At 48.2% G+C, this 16917-nt stretch overlaps 1 protein-coding gene across 5 annotated transcripts in view; it reads right to left on the bottom strand.

The window, feature by feature from the left end:
• The window catches only part of PXN (paxillin), a 48929-nt gene extending 35689 nt beyond the window's left edge, over positions 1-13240 (bottom strand). For 3 of the 5 annotated variants that reach the window (XM_079151273.1, XM_079151274.1, XM_079151277.1), the window contains exon 1: positions 13077-13237. In XM_079151273.1, coding sequence (XP_079007399.1) covers positions 13077-13089 — 13 coding nt within the window. In that variant the 5' untranslated portion in view covers positions 13090-13237. Of the gene's footprint in view, positions 1-13076 lie in introns of all 5 variants that reach the window. The other 2 variants (XM_079151278.1, XM_079151279.1) reach the window with 1 other exon arrangement.
• Between the last annotated feature and the right edge of the window lie 3677 nt (positions 13241-16917).

Below are 16917 nucleotides of genomic sequence, written 5' to 3'. Positions count from 1 at the left end.
TTCAACCCTCAGCACCACATAAAAATAAAAAAATAAAGATATAAAAAAAAAATCATGCTGAGTGAACGAAGCCAGACAAGAGAACACACATTGTAGGATTACATTTCTATGAAATGTCCAAAATAGGCAAATCTATTCAGACAGAAAGTGGGGTAATGGCTGGCAAAAGCTGAGGGGAAATGAAGGGAAAGTGACTGCTTAATGGTCATGGGGTCTCCTTTGAGGGTGATCAAAATGCTCTGGAACCAGACAGAGGTAGCTGCACAACACTGTGAATATATCAACACCACTAAATTATAAACTTTAAAATGGTTAATTTACACTACATATATTTCACCTTGGTTAAAAAAATAACAAGAGGGGCTGGAGGTGCCGCTTAGTAGTAGAGTGCCTGCCTGGTCCAAGTGAAACCTGAGTTCCATCCCAAGCACACAAAAAAATAACAACTGGGCTGGGGACATAGCTCAGTTGGTAGAGTGCTTGCCTCATGAGCACAAGGCCCTGGGTTAAATCCCCAGCACCGTGGAAAAAAAAAAAAAAAAAAAAAAAAAACTAACACAATAACAATGAAGGGTTTGCACTTGATATGCATGCTAATATATTTATAAATATATAGAAAATGGTCTGAAAAGATACACATCAAACAAACTACCAACAATGGCTACCCCCAATGTCGGAGGAAGAAAGAGACTTTCACTTCTGAACGTTGCTTTGACAACAGCATATATCTTTTTAACCTCAAAGCAGATGCAAAATTACAAGAGAGCAGAACAGTGGCTCTTGCCTATAATCCCAGCAACTCTGGAGGCTGAGGCAGGAGGATTCCAAATTCAAAGTCAGCCTCAGACACTTAGCAAGACCCTGTCTCAAAATTTTAAAAACTGAAAATAAAAAAGGGCTGGGGATGTGACTCAGTGGTTAAGGCCCCGTGGGTTCAACCCCTGGTTCAAAAAAAAAGACATGAGAAAGGTAATGGGGGTGTGAGATGCAGAGTTGAAAGGAAGAAAGCCCAGGCCTGCTATGCAACCAAGTGTCCCAAACAAGTACTTTTTCCCTGGAGCCCACAATATATCCATCTGTAAAACACGGAGGTCGAACTTGACAAGTGCTTTTCCAAAGTTCTTACATTTTTATTTTAAAGCCATGAAAAGCCCTTTTGCAACCATAGTCTTAGATGGAAGCCCAAAATGAAAAGACAAAAGAAGGTGAGCAGAGCTCTGACAGAAGGTGACGGCCCACGACCCCCAATCACAGGAGCCAATGACCTCCTAAGGCTCCTTCCAAAAGCACAGAGGGGTCCTGCTGACTGACCCAACCAACAGAACATTCAAAGAAAAGTCTCACGCTCAATCAAAACGGAGAGGAGAGGCAGGACAGAGCCAGGACGATGTCCAAAGGAGCTGCTGGCAATGTCTTCAATATCCAGCAACCAGCAAACCAAGCATCTCCTAGAGGGTGGATGGACCGTGACACCCTGGCCCCATGCTTTGTCTGAGGTCAGGCAGAGAACAGCTGTCTCCTGGTCAGTGTTCCTGCTGCTTTTGGGGCACAAACAGGATGTTTGGAAACAGATGACCACAAAGTGACCACAGGCAGTCATGACAACAACCTCCAGGTGACACTCCCTCTTTTTCTCTGGCTTGTTTCTGGCTCATTTCCGGTTTGGCTGCCTCAGCAGTAACAGGCAATGACTACACGTGTTGGCTACCAAAGAGAGGGAAGGGGCATGAATTCTTGGAAAATTCAGGACACAGCAGAAGAGGCCAATCTGAGGTGGTGAGGCAGAGAGAAAAGGCCACCCAACTGTCCAACAGCTGATTCTGAGAGGTGAAGAAACCATGTATCTATTCCTGGGGACACAGGACTTTTCAAGACAGGCAGAGTGAGACCAAGCAAGCTCAGGAGGGTGGCTGAAGTGGGAACAAGTACAGTGTTCTAGGCATCATGGGTGCCCACCCCAGAGAAGCAGCCCGATCCACAGTTCCAGAGTGCATGAGAGATGAGAAAACCATCCCAGCTGGCCAGTGGAGCCAGGAGTCCACAGAGGAAATGAAGTCCTGAGGAAACCAAGTGCAGCCACTGGACACTCCCATTCCCACCTAAGGAAGAGGAATGCTCTTGGAAACGGAGAGAAGAAGAGGCTCGCCAGCCCTCTCCAGAGCCAAGCCAAACCCCCAATAGAGCCCAAGGGAGGCCCAACTGCCCTAAAGAGTACAGTCGCCAGGCCAACTTCTATTTAATGGCTGTGCCTGCTCACCAGACAACCCCCACGGTTCACAGTCCAGAAAACCGAACTTCATTTTTCTATAATACTAGGAGCCTCAGTGGCCAGCTCACCCTGGGAAGCTTTACGGATGTCACAGGGCATCCTTTATGTCCTAAGAGTGCTGGGAGAAGCCAGGGGCTGACATGGAAGAGGATCGCCCAGCAGCTCACTGTGACAGCTCTCAAATATTAGCATGATTTGAGTGATCAGCATCAACCAAGCCGCTGAACAACCTCCTCTCCCTACCGCTTCCTCCTCAAAGCCACCAAAGAGGCTCAGGGGAAATGAAATGTCACAAAGCCCAAACCTAACCTAATACCACCAGCACCAGGGTATGACCATTTCACCTCAGAGCAGAGTCCCAAACATTCTCTAAAGCACAGGGCCATGCAGTGTCCTATTACATTGTTTCAAAAAAATACCAAAATCAAATTCCTCCCCTAAGCAGTGGAACCCGCCAAGCAGGTCACGGGCTTTAAAGGACCACCATCAAGGCCACAAAAAAAATAGTGCTAGCAGACATATGAAGTGGAAGTTTGAATAATGGGGGTGACACTGAAAGCTGAACCCCCAGAGTAGTGAGTGTCTAGATGATTCCAAGACAAATGCTGACCATTACCATTTATGAAGCACTTTGAAAGTAATTTCAGGAAATGTACCTGCTTCATAGATGAGGAGACCAAGGCTCATAGTGTAAAGTAACCTGATGAGTCACACAAAGAGCAAGTGGCAGCATCCACACTGACCAAGGGTATGGCTGATAGCAGAGCCTGGGTTCTGTCTGTGGCATCAGGCTGCCTCCCCACTGGGAATCAGGAGGATTTTTCACTCAGATTCTCCAGAGGAGGCGGCTTGCGGAAGTCTGAAATCACAATGGGTATCCTCGGTTTATACCCATTTAATCATCAACCACCATCAAATATTTATCAAGCAACCGCAGAGAGAACAGAGCAGTAATTGGTGGTTAGGAATAGTTGAAAGGAGGTTAAGATTCCTGTCCTCAAGGAGCTTACAGGGCAAAGGGGAGAGAAAGAAAGCCCAGTTTATTAGACCTGTCAAGCTATACGTGGGAGAGCCAACAGCTTGGCTGATTTTACTCAGGAAGAAAAGCCTTCTCAGAAAGGTGGCTTCCCTAAGTTTTTAAGGGAAGATAGCATGAGGAGACAGAAGAGGGGAAAGGGGCTGTATTCTGCCACTTGGACAAATATCCAGCACTCATGCTGGGTGTTTGATATGGCTAAAAGTCAAATCTAACTCAAGAGAATACAGTTCAAGAAACCCCCTAGATCTGGTAGTTGTATCTGTTATAAATATAAGGCTGAAGAGAGAACATTCTTAGAACCCTCCCAAAGCAGGACCGGGTAGGAATATGTAGGAGGGGAATTAGGTCCAATGTAGGGACAGAGAGACAAACAGGAGGGCTGGGACTATGGAGGGTGATGCAATGGGGATGTGTGTCCACAGCAGACAAGTGAGATTTTGCAAAAGAAATGACATATTTTAGATGTGCTCTCCTATTGCTCTAAATATTGTCAACTGATTAGGAATATTTTAAATACCAGGAAGGCCAAACACAGGTCTACAGATCAAATCCAACCTGTGCTTCCTATCTCGGTCTAAGGGTTTCCAGTATGAAAAACAAAGAGATTGGGTCTGGTGCCAAAAGTCCTAGGTTCAAATTCTTGCATCATCCATGTTGACACTGGGTGTGTCCCCTTCCCCTAACTCCTCTGAACTTCAGTTTAGCTTCCTCATTTGTAAAATGGGATAACTGTCACCTACCTCAAAGGGTTATGGTGAAGTGTGTGAAAGTGTTCCTCAACCTTGAAGGGATGCATATATGTCATCATTTAACACAGGCCAGGAGAGGAGAGAGGGCCATGATGGAGATATCAGACAACAGATGAGGACTCCAAGAGAGAGTAGAAAAGGAAATGAGTTGGGTCCATGCTGACACACAGAACGGAAGAATCTAGACAATAGAATCCACGTCAGGGTGGAAATAGAAATTTGGGAGTTGCCAGCACACAAGTAATAAAAGAGGTCATCCAAGTAGATAAACTGACTGAGATACCTAGAGGAAAAAAAACAGGGAGTCCGGAGAATCCTTTGGGAAAACAGAATCACCAACACATGAGCTGGGGATATTGGCTCAGTTGGTAGAGTGCTTGCCTCGTGTGCACAAGGCCCTGGGTTCAATCCCCAGCACCACACCCAGCACCACACACACAAAAAAGACAGAATCACCACACAAGGATATCAGAGAAAATATCAATTTAAAAATGTGGAAAGGAAAAAAAAAAAAATCAGAGAAGAAAGTAGGAAAATAAGGCAAAAATCTTCTGTGGAGAAGGTGGGGGCAGGGGGAGGCGGATATGGCTGCTAAAGAGAGAGACATGGGCCAGGCTGTGTTAACAATAGAAAAAGAAGCAAAGTAAAGAAGCAAGGAAGGAAGAAAGGTAAAAAGAAAGAAGAACAAGGAGGTCCAGGCAGACCTTCGATGGAAACCATGAGGTCACAGTTACACCGATGGCAGATGGGTGGGGGATTGGGAGAGGTGTAAAAGGTTTTGGTGGAAAGAAGGGGACGTGGGGGTGGAGTAAAGAGTGATTAAACAAAGAGACCATCTTACTGAGGGTCTGTCCAGTGTGTGCTAAGCACCTCCAGGCTCCTCACTCTGCCTCCCAGCAACCCAGAATGCAGGCACTGGGCCCATTTACAGGCCTGCTTCCAATATGGTTTCCTTTTTGTTGAAAGAGGTCAAAGTCTCCATGGCACATTCAAAAACACACCAGGGCTGGGAATTGAAGCTTGGTGGGGAGAGTGCATGCCTTGCATGTGCAAGGCCTGGATTCCATCCCCAGCAACACACACACACACACACATACTGATGTCCAAATGAAATCAAGCAGCCTGAACCTCCTGAATCACACTAGGAAGGAGCTCCCTGGAGGCTTCTGCCCACCTTGCTCAGCTCACCCAGCATCCTACAATTCAAAACAGCTAGAAATGTGTGCCCCGCGCTCCCCAACGAGAAAACAGAACAGAACATGGCTGTTTCTGCCAAGCAAGTTCTGAATAAGCTGCATTCCATTTCATTAAAACAATTACCTGAGCCCCAGCCAAGAATTACATAAGACTTCCTCCCAGCACCACCCCCTCCCCCCATAAACACACATCATGCTGCTCTTCACATAGGCAGAGAAAGGCCCAGACACACACTCCCAGACCTCACTTGAAAGACCCTATGATTCTCCCCAGTGTCCAGCCTCTGCCTGCATCCTTCCAGGCTGACAGACGTGAGGCTCCCAGAAGACCCTCCCATGATGTGCTCCCCTCCCTGCCTGCTGGCAGCCCAAAATGTTTCTAGTAAGCTCCAAGGCCCTATTCTGCCTTTGAGCCCTGGGGGCCACTGGTGGCAGAGCCAACTATTTCCCTGAAACAGATGGGAAGCCCAAGTGGCCCAGTTTTGAGTCAACTCACACTAGACAGAGGGATGTGGGGAGTGGAGATTCCAGGAGAGAGCCTGAAGGCTAGAGAACAGGATGGGCCAGATGTGAGCTGCAAGCAAGAGTCCCACTGCCCACAGGCTAATGGTGTCCTCTGCCATAGATAAGAGATTCATGATGTGGAGCAAAAAGGCATCTCCTCTCCTCCCCCAGGGCTCCAGCTGCCCAAAGGCTGTTTGTGCATTTGTAAAGGCTTCCTGTGCATCCCACCAGCCCAGACAACACCTTCCAACTCCAACCAAAAATCAGCATCTCTCTTGCCCTGGCCCTGATCTGATTCATGTCACCACACTCAAATACTACTGAGCAGACGCCACACCAAAAGAAATGCACTGTCTCTCTGGCCCTATCATTTTTTCTGCACAGGTCACAGCACTGTGCAGCCACTTCTCCAGCTGACAGTCAGTAGTTACTGTCACTGAGGTTCGTCTGGCCCCTGTCTCTGCTCACTGTTCTTTTGACCACCTGTGTAGTAACAGGAAGCTAACAGTCACTCAGGCCAACCACAGGCAGACACAAGCCATCCCTCCTGGCCCAGCAACTCAGAGCCCACCATGGAAAAGCAGGATTTATTACTTTTTCAATGACTTTTTATCAGGAAAATGTCTAAACATACAGAGAAGTTGAAAACTATTACAAAGAACACCCTTGTACTTTCTGCTCAGATTCCACTATTAACACTATGCCATCTTGTATAAATCTCTCTACCACACACACACACACACCACACACACACACACACACACACACACAATTGGTCCTCCATATCCACCAATAGAGGATTGAAAATACTTGGGGTAAGAAAAACTGATCCGTACTGAACACATACAGACATTTTTTCCTTATCATTATGTCCTAAACAATACAGTATAATAACAAATTACAAAGCATTTACACTGTATCAAGTATGATTAGTAATCTAGAGATGATTCAAACTATATGGGTGGAGCAGGGCACCATGGCACAATCTCTAATCCCAGCGACTTTGAGGCTAAGGCAGGAGGAGTACAGTTCCAGGCCAACCTCAGCAATGAAAAGAACTGGTTGGGGTTCATTAATAAAGTGTCCCTGGGTTCGATCCACCACTTCCCAAAAAAAAAAAAAAGTATACAGAGGATTTGCATAGGTTATATATAAAATACTATGCCATTTTATACATAAGAGTATCCAAGATTTGGTCTGAGCAGGGTCCTGGAACTGATCCCCTGCAGATACCAAGGGATGCTTGCACGTATGTGTTTGCAACATGGAGTGCATGTAGTCTTTTTTTAACTACATTAGTTAAAAGTATGTTTGCAGACAACATGACATTTCACTCTTAAATACTTTAGCACGTACCTAACAAAAACAATATTCTCCCATAAAACCACAATACCACAATCACACAAGAAATAGCATTAAAAGGCCATCTTTAAGGGAGGACTTGGCCACTGAGGCTCTGCTAGGCCTGGCCAACTACACATTCTGCCTGCCATTGGCTCAGCATCCAAGGCCTCCCTGGAGAGGCCAGCTCTGAGCCCCACTGGTTAGGCAATCAGTTAGCTAGCTGAAGATTTACCGGGATGACAATGTATGCTGAGGCCAGATGTGAGACAGTGAATGGAGGCTCGGGAGGAGACAAACCTGATCTCCCATTTAGAAGTTGTTTTTTTCAACATTTCTGGGAAAACTCACTTCCTAATTCTTCCTCTCCCTCCTCCCTCCCAGAAAACCTCCATTCTCATCTGAACACGTTCAAACATCTTCCTCTGCTAGAAACGGGATGATGGCTCCAAGTGGCAGCAAAATTTTACATCTGAACAAAGCAAAGAGAGTATCTGCGGGGGACAGGGCAGGGATGGGGGCACAGGAAGACTTCTGACTCCCAAAAAGAAGTGGTGGGAGAGGGGGATCTAAGAGGAGTGGACCCAGCCTTTCCCAGCAGCTGTGCAGTAAGCCCACAGCTCTGTCTCAAGAGTGACAGGTGCCGGACAGGTGGCCCTGTGAAGGCAGAATGGGGCCCTCCCCTAATCTGGAGACCACCAAGAGCACCCTCTATCCCATCCTGAGCATGGTGTCCCAAAAAAGGACAAAGGAGAGGGAAGATGCCACAGATAACAGGGAAGGACAGATGTGGGAGACTGGACAGAGAATGAGAAATGTGAGAAACGGACAGAAAAGATTTGGTGTCCCAGAAATGGAAAGCACTCAAATCAATAGACCACCAAGATCAAATATGGTAGGCATGAACAGAATTGTAAAGAAGAGTTGGTTCTAAATTTGACTCTGCAGACAAGTTGAATTGAATCCTAGCTTGCCACTAACTAACTATAGAACGTGGGCAGGTAGGCTTACCCTCCCTGCTCCTCAGTTTCCCCTTCTGTAAAATGAGGGCTGGGGAGATAGCTCAGTTGGTAGAGTGCTTGCCTCACAAGCACAAGGCCCTGGGTTCAATCCCCAGCACCCACAAAAAATAATAATAATAAAATAAATAAATAAATAAATAAATAAATAAAATGAGTACTACTATTACTACTAACACTAAAATTAACAGAACCTGCCTCATATAACTGATGATTCAATGTAATAGTGCATGTAAGGTCCCCAGCACACTGCCTGTACCTAAAAAATACTAAATAAAATTTTTGGAAGCTTGCTTTCTCTAGCTTCCTCTCCCCCTCCCACCTCTCTCTTCCTCTCTGCTTCCTGGCTGCCACTAGCTGAGAAGCTTCCATTTGCCATGCCTTTCCACTATAATGTTCTGCCTCACCTCAGATCCAGAGCAATCGAAACTGCCAACCACAGACCTGTGAAACTATGAAACAAAATAAATCTTCTTCTAAAAAACTAACAGAAGAGTTCCTCTGTAAACACTGTTAAAAAAAAAAAAAAGTGTAAAAGCTGGTAGTAGTACACAACAATAATCCCAAATGCTGGGGAGACTGAAGCAGAAGGATGATAAGTTCAAAGCCAGCCTGGGGGCTGGGGATATAGCTCAGTTGGTAGAGTGTTTGCCTCAAAAGCACAAGGCCCTGGGTTCAAATCTCCAGCACGGCAAAAAAAAAAAAAAAAAAAAAAAAAGCCAGCCTGGGAACTTAGACCCTATCTCAAAATAAAAAGGGATGGAGATGAGCTCAGCAGTGAAGCCCCCTCGGTTCAATCCCCAGGACCAGGAAGGAAAGGAAAGCAAAAGAAAAGAAAGAAAAGGAAAGGATGGGTCCAGCATAGAGGTGTACACCTATAATCCAAAACTCAGGAGGCTGAGGCAGGAGAGTTGCTGGAGTCCAGGAGTTCAAGACCAGCAACATAGCAAGATTCCATCTCAAAAAAGAAAAGTGTTCTATAAATGTTGGTTTGATTAACGAAGGAACTAAGACCAGGACAACCCAGGGCAAGGCTGGAATGAAGCTGAGAAGTTTTTCAACATCTCTGGCCCAGGAATGTGGTAAAGACCAGAGAGAAGGTTCAAAAGTCAAAAACTACATGCTATGAGTAAATGGGATAGAGAGGTATCCAGAACCTCAGCTGTAACTCTGGCCTTTCATCAGCCCCTCCAGCCATGGACTCCCCTAACCTGTCTAATTCATGGCCATCGCTAGGGAAGGGGAAAAAGGGATACTGAGATATTCCCTCAAAGGACCTCGACTCCATACTAATGGGGCCGAAGTCCCTTAGAGCCCTAACCTTCCACTCCAAGCTATGTATATCAGAAATGGCACCTGCTTAGAATCAAACACACCTGGGTTCGAATCCCCATCACTCCACAGGCAAATGCTGCCTCTGCCATAGGCCAGGCAGCTGGGTGCCCTGACCCTGGTCTAACACACAGAGGCACCACAGACAGGCAAGCCCAAAGTCCAGACTTTCCATGGAAACAGGGAGGCTCCATAGCCCGGAATGCCCCAGGCGACTCCCATACCCCCCTAGCACATGCCCCCAAGGACAATGAGGCACTGTTTCTCCAAAGGGTCAAGGACTGCTGAGAAGCTGAAAGAAGACATGTCCAGATTCCAGCAGCAACTGGGGCACTGCCAACAGCTGGCTGTTCCCCCTGTTAGTGAATGGGAAGGCAAAGCTATCAAATCCTGAACTGGACCCACCCTTTGCCATACGTGCCATTTTCCAGGGATGCCCACAGGGCAGAAATGTTAAAGATAACTATCACGTAGTCAGCAGGCCTTGTGGCTCTCCTCCCTGGTTGGTCACTGGCACCTACTGACTTATGATTAAGATTACAGATTTGGAACTGGATCAGCCTGGATTCAAATCCCTGCTCCACCATGGAACTTCCTGAGCTCAGGTTTCTGGATTTGTGAGGCAGAGATAAAGCACCTTCCTCTTGCACAGTTGTAATGAAACTCAAAAAGTGCTGCAATAATACTCGCAAAGTGCTGAGTATGTGGCCTCTCGCTCCCATAGAGCACACATGATCATTGTTAGACCACAGCTGGGGTCCAACACTGCCCCCACCTCCCCATACATTAGGAATGAGAACAAGGTTGGGAGAGAGCAGTCAGGGCAGAAAACGAAGTCAGAGCTCATCAGTGTTGTGGGAACTCTGTCCAGGAAACTCCGGCCAGAACCCGAACAGAGTGAAATCCCGGCCAAACCAGCATCTAAACAGTAATGAGAAAAGCCACCAAGCAGCCACCCAGCAGCACGAAGTGGAGAGAACACACAGAGCAGGGCAGGACACGCTGTGTTTATGTTTTTCTGCCCAAAGAGCCATAAATTTGTAACTTATTAAACAGCACATGGTGATTCTGTCACCGGCCGCTATGGAGAAGGGAAGAGTTCTCCATTTGTGTTTCAAGACCAGAAAACAAAGTCAAAGGAGGATCTGTTCCCTGTAGCCCTGCCACAGGACAGACCACTGTAAACTCTCACCTGTGTTAGAGACCAGGAGACTCACAGCTGAGAGCACTCTCAGAAGCAAAATAAAAACAAAAGGCCTGGCCTTTGTGTTCACCCTAACTAAAGAAAACAGCTGACGGGCAGTGTCCTGAGCAACCATCCAGACAGCTGACGGGGCCTAGGCTCAGAGGCAAATTCCTCTCCCCTCCTGCACACCCCATTCCTCCCACCCCAGCTCCAGTCAGCCAGGCGTGGCTGGCCCCCTGGGAGCACAGGCCAAGAAGTCTGACAGCCCAGACCCAAGCAACTGAAGAGGCTAGTAGAAGGGGCAGAAATCACAGGTGGCAGCCATTACCCACCACAACCCCTCTTCAAGAGCCTGCTTGCCCCCTCCCCAAGAAGAAATGCTTCTTGGTACACAAGAGCTGCAGATCAAAGAGCTAAAGACGGGACTTCCAGCCACACTTTTGCCATTTCATCATGTGTAGCCTTAGGTGAGAGAATCAGTCACTCTTTGTCTCAATTTTCTCTACTTGTAAAGGCAGGTAGTCATGATGGTAGTGGCCTTAGAGAAATCTTCCAAAAAGACAATGAGAATGGGACAAATCCAGGTAGAGGGAAGTACTCCATAAACAGCAAGTTTCAATTCCTACAGCCCCCATACCAGTACACTCTCTTTCTTTCAGAGACTAACTCAGTTTCCTGGCCCTAAATGGAAGACCGTCAGAAGACAGGAATTCCGGACTTTGCGGACTCTACAAAGACTTTCTCAGTCCTTCAAATAGCCAGGGGACTGTCCAGAAGCAACAGGACCTCACCAGCACATTAGAAACTGTAACCTGCTTCCTAGTTCCCACTGGGAAAGCAATAAGACTTTCAGTTCCTAATTCAAAAGCACATCCCCCAGCCTCCCTTTCAGCTTAGTTATTTTTATGTGAAAAAAAAAAAAAAAAAAAAAAAAAAAATTACCTGTCTGGAAGCCATGCCAACCTGAGTGCATTGGAAAAATGGGTGCCAAGCCTGACCCAAAGGCAGAACTATGCTTGGAAGCCATCACACTCTGCAAAACAGGCAGGACCCTACACCACCCTAGCTCCAGGACCTTTCAGAGGTTCCCTGATCCCACAAGGAAGCTACCCAGTTAAACAATCAGTCCAATCAAACATTGCCAGTCTTAACTTAGTGCCCTGTGCTATATGGGAAAGGTCCATCAGTCCTGTCTGATGAATCTGCTCCTCAGAGCTTGGGACAGAGGAGAGGAGGCATCAGTGGTCACACAAGCCACCCCCAGTCCAGAGAGGGAAGACAAGGCTCCTACCAGAAATGAAACCTTCCCCACTCCTCACCTCTGCATCTCCAAGAGAGGGAGACATTGAATCCTCCTCTCTGGGATTCATGTCGCTCAAGGTTTTCCTAGAACCCTGGCACCCAGCTCCCTTGGGTTTACAGCCGGCTTCCAGTAGATACTTTCTTTCCCATCCCAATACCAGATCAAGACTAGATTGAAAAGAGCAACCTTGGATCTCCAATAACATGAAAACAGTAAAAACTCTGTTCTGGGCATTCCTGTCCTCCTTACCTGTGTGCTTCCAGCGGCACCCGATGCTAGGGGTGGGGGACCCTGCCAGTCAGGACACGTTCAGGATAGCTACACCTGGCCGGCCCACTTCCCACCTCATTCCTCTAGCATTTCCACGGGGGTCTGGGGTGGGGTCATGTCTCTCCATCTTACCCCTCTAAGGAGGGGCGGTCTGTGATTGGAGGGCTGGTCCCTACAGGGAACTGGATCACTACTGGGTCCATGAGACCTTGTGACCAGACCTGAGGTGGGGGCTTAGTGGAGTAGACTGGGAAACTTGTCATTGCATTGGGGGTGTGGTCATGGCAGGCTCATCTCTAGCTTGTGAATCTGACTTGTACAATGAAGCTGGTGGGCTCGGAGGGACTATCCTGAAGTGGGGGGACGGCCCTGGAGGGCGTGAAAGCGCATCCCAGAAATGAGAGACCAGCTCATGACATCAGGCAGCTGCTTCGCTGGACAGGCGGTGGATACCTGAGGTGGGGGTGGGGAGCAGTCCTGCGTAGGAGGGTCCCGTACCTGAGGCAGTCCGGCCCAGGGAGCGGGGTCCCGTGCCTGAGGAGGACGGGGTGCGTCCCCGCGCTGTGAGCTAGTACCTGGGTCTGATCTGGGAGGCGGGGGTGGGTCGCCGAGGTTGGGGGTCCGGAGGTGGGCCGTCCCCAGCTGGGGGGGGGCGACTGCTGTGAGGACCGCGGTGGGACTGGCCTGGCCCAGGACTCAGGCCCAGCTCGGGATCCGACCTCGCGGAGCCCCGGCCCGCAGGGGCTGGAGCTCGGGGTGGGCCGCCGGGGGTGGGATTCCGAGGCCCCCGCCGCTGGCTCGCGCTCGCCGAGCCCCGGGCCGCGCTCCCTTCGCTGCTTCCTCCCTCGGCCTCCCGCTCACCACTCACCGAGATCGTCCATGGCGGGGCAGCCGGGGCCGGGAGCCGGCTCCGCGTCGCGCTCGCTGGCCTGTCCCGGGGCCGCCTCCTCTCCGCCCGGCAACTTTTCCGCCGCCAGCGTTGGCCCGGAACGGAACGCGCCGCCGCCGCGCGCGCCCGCGCCCGCCGCACGCCCCGCCCCCTGTCGCGCCCGCGGGCATGTTGGCCACGCCCCGTGCGCACGCTGGCCACGCCTCCGCCGCTGGCCAGGGAGCTCACACCCAGCCCGGCGGGGGCCGATTCTGGGCGTGACGGCGGCGCCCTCTGGCGGCCGTGCTGGCCGGCTGGAGACTCCCAGGCGTTTGAGAGGTTATTCTGTCCCTCTCGAAGTCATTTGCCTGACCTTCAGGCAGACAGATGTGACTGTCCATCAGTCATTCGGTCATCACACGTCTGCCTGTCCACTGGAGAATCAGATTTGTCCATTTGTTTGTCCGTCTTCTAGTAGGTTACCTACCGGGAGGACCCTAAATCAGAACCGTGTAAGCCCAGCTTTGGGGCACAGATCCTTATTTTTGAGGTTATGCATCCCTTAGATCTCAGAGACTTTGTCAAAGTTCTGCATGGACCACAAGGAACCCCACATTAGACAGTAAATGGAAAACTACAGGAAAGTCATACCCACTGCCCAACAGTTTCTTGAGGGATTCTGCTCCCACATACTCAGAAACTGGTTGATAATAAGGGTTGGAACCTATTGAGTGTCTGAATGGACAGATATTACAGAGCTACTATCTAAATGAATTCTCACTGAGATTGGTTTCAGTATTATTGTATTGCTAGTCCTTTCCCACTCTTCAGAATGGGTAATGGCAGTTTGTCATTTTTATATAAAAATGCTCTGCAACCAGCCAGGTGCAGCCGCCCACACCTGTAATCCCAACAACTCAGGAGGCTGAGGCAGGAGGATCACAAGTTGAGGCCAGTCCCAGCAACTTAGCAGGACTGTATATAGAAATTTAAAAAATAAAAAGGGCTGGGTATGTAGCTCAGCAGTAAAGTGCCTCTGAGTTCAATCCCCAATACAAAAAAAACAAAAACAAAAACAAAAAACTCTAAGCACAGTGTCCAGCTCTCCTTGTCCCTCAAGAACCAACTGCCAGGTCCCTCTCTGTCAATTCAGGTCCCCCAGGAAGTAGATGCTGAGGTAAAGTTAGGGGTGACACCTATGAAAGAGAAAGGGTAAAAAAATAGGATCCAGCAAGGAGAGGCTCAGTTCTGACGAAGATAGGGCAGCCCAACAGGAAGTGCAGAACAAAAAATGAGGAGAGCCCATCGGACAGAGGTGCCCAGGACCCAGTGGCTCCCACCATGAAGATCCCAGGAAGAGCAGGCCTTGCCTTAAAAAAATTGGACCTATAAACTGTCACTACCTCACACTGAAGGATAAAGTGTTTAGGTTTGTTTTTTATGTTCAGTGCTAGGGACTGAACCTAGGGCCTTGCACATGCTACATAAGTACCCTACCACTGAACTATCCAAGCTCTTTTTGAAGGCATATCCAAATGGCTCATCTCTGTGACTGCCACATCCTCCTATATTAAAAACCAAGAGCCAATACTGCTCCCCAACTGGGCAGTCACTCCATTACATGTACTTCCATTGCTCTTCCAACACCTTCATGTCCCTGTTTTTTGGGCCTTCTGACCCCTACAATTTACATTTAGTGGTGGGACTCTTTGACAAACGTCTCCTTCCATAACAGACTACAAACAGGTAAGGGTAGAAAGCATGTCCACTTCTGCTTACCGCATATCCACTTCTAGTATGTGTGTGGCACCTAGTAGGTACCTAATGAACATTTGTTCAATGGCTTGGAAACAAAAGCCAAACCATAGTCCCTGTCCTCAGAAATTCACAGATAATGAAAAAAGAAAAAAAGGACGAGAGAGGATCACTCGTTTCGTCACTCAATGGTGAGATATTTAATGGCACTTTATATCAGGGTGCTGTTCTCGGGCTGGGATGTAATGATGAATGAGACTGAGACGGGCTGGGTATGGTGGCACACATCTATAATCCCAAGGACTTGGGGGCTGGTGCAGGAAGATCACAAGTTCCAGGCCAGCCTGGGCAACTTAGCAAGACCCTGTCTCAAAAATAAAAGAAAGAGGGACTAAGGCAAGATGTAAGCATTGGGGTGGGGGGATGGATTGCCAGGGGCAGGAAGGAGTGTGATGAAAGGTTCTATGTCTTGATTGACGTGGCCCGTTTTTTACATGGTGGTATACAGCTGTTAAAACTCACTGAACTAGTATACTTGGGATGGCTACAATTTATTGGGTGTAATTATCTCAATAAGTGGAGGGGTCCAGTTTGGAAGTTAATGCAGTGATCCAAGTAGACAGTGGTTGAAAGGGGTGGGGGGAGTCAGACCATGCTTTGCAAGTGGGGAGGACAGACAGCTGTGGGGAGGAATTGGGTTCACGTCCAGGTGTGCACCTGGTCAATATGGGAGGCCCTTCAGCAATATGGCAGAGACCAAGGGTGCAGCAGCTTTGGAAGGAATTTGCCCTGCTGGTCACCCAAAGAAGGGCTGCATCATCTTTTTGTTGGGTGGGGTGAGGAAGGGAGGTGATGGGGTGCAACCCAAGACTTTATACATGCTAGGCAAGTGCTCTTATTGAGCTAAATCCCCAGCCCTTGCATAATCTCTTGAGATCCCTTCTGGCCCTGTAATTCTTTGTTATAAGCCCTCCTGTGCCAGGCAGGCATGTCAGGAAGGAAAAATCCTTAGCATCTTGTCTGACAGATGTGAAAACTGGAGCTTGAACAGACTCTCCCAGCATGCTCCAGGGGAACCAGGGAAAGCTGAATCCCAGCCCTGGTTTTCTTTCTTACTATGGTATCATTTATCTTTTCCTGAGTGCTCATCTATCCTGCCTTAGCTTCTCCACTACCCCACCCTCCTGTGGGGTTGTCATACGTCCCAGATCATTATAGATTAGTTTGTGGGGTTTTTTATTTTTATTTATTTATTGGTTTATTTATTTGGTGCTGGGGATTGAACCCAGGGCCTCGGCATGTTCAGCAAGTGCTCTACCACTGAGCTACTGAGTTTTCTAGAATGCCCTGGTAGAAATGGAAATGTACTGTTTGGGGGTCTCTGAAGGGAAGTCGGCTTCTCTAGCTCAGCAGGTCTGTGAGGGTCATGGGTGTTGTGCATCCTTTCGTTGCCAACCACTCACTGTATAGCTGTACCATCGTTTGTTCCTCCATTTTCCTGTGGATGGAATGTGGAGACTGTTTCCTCCGGGTCGGCCACTGTGAATAAAGCTGCAGGAACGTGTGCGTGGAAGTCTTCGCATCGGACATATGGTTTCATTCTTTTGGATAAATACCTAAGAGTGGTATACTGGGTTGCAAAGTCATGTTTTAAAATGTAAATGAAGTCTCATCAGGGCCCTGCTGAACCACACTAGTGGTTTCCCGGTTCCACTTGGATTAAATCCAGACTCTTCACAAAGGTCTCCAAGCCTTGCACCTCAAATCTGGTCTCCTGCTCATCTCCCTTGGATCATCATGTTCCAACCCAACTGGCCCGCTCCTGTTTTATGTCCCCGAAGCACAGCAAACTTCTGATTGTGGGGTCCTCAAAGCTTCCATTCTGGGCAGGGGCTCTAGCTCAGTGGTAGAGCACTTGCCTAGCATGTGTGAGGCACTGGGTTCAGTCCTCAGCACCACATGTAATAAACAAAAGACACTGGTGTCCATTTACAACAACAAAAAAAATATATATATATATATTTATATATAAAAATATAAATGTATATAAATATATATTATATATGAATTTTGTATATAAACATTT

Source organism: Sciurus vulgaris (assembly GCF_902686455.1).
Source record: "Sciurus vulgaris genome assembly, chromosome: 8".
Taxonomy (NCBI): Eukaryota; Metazoa; Chordata; class Mammalia; order Rodentia; family Sciuridae; genus Sciurus; species Sciurus vulgaris.
This window is presented reverse-complemented; position numbering and strand designations above follow the sequence as displayed.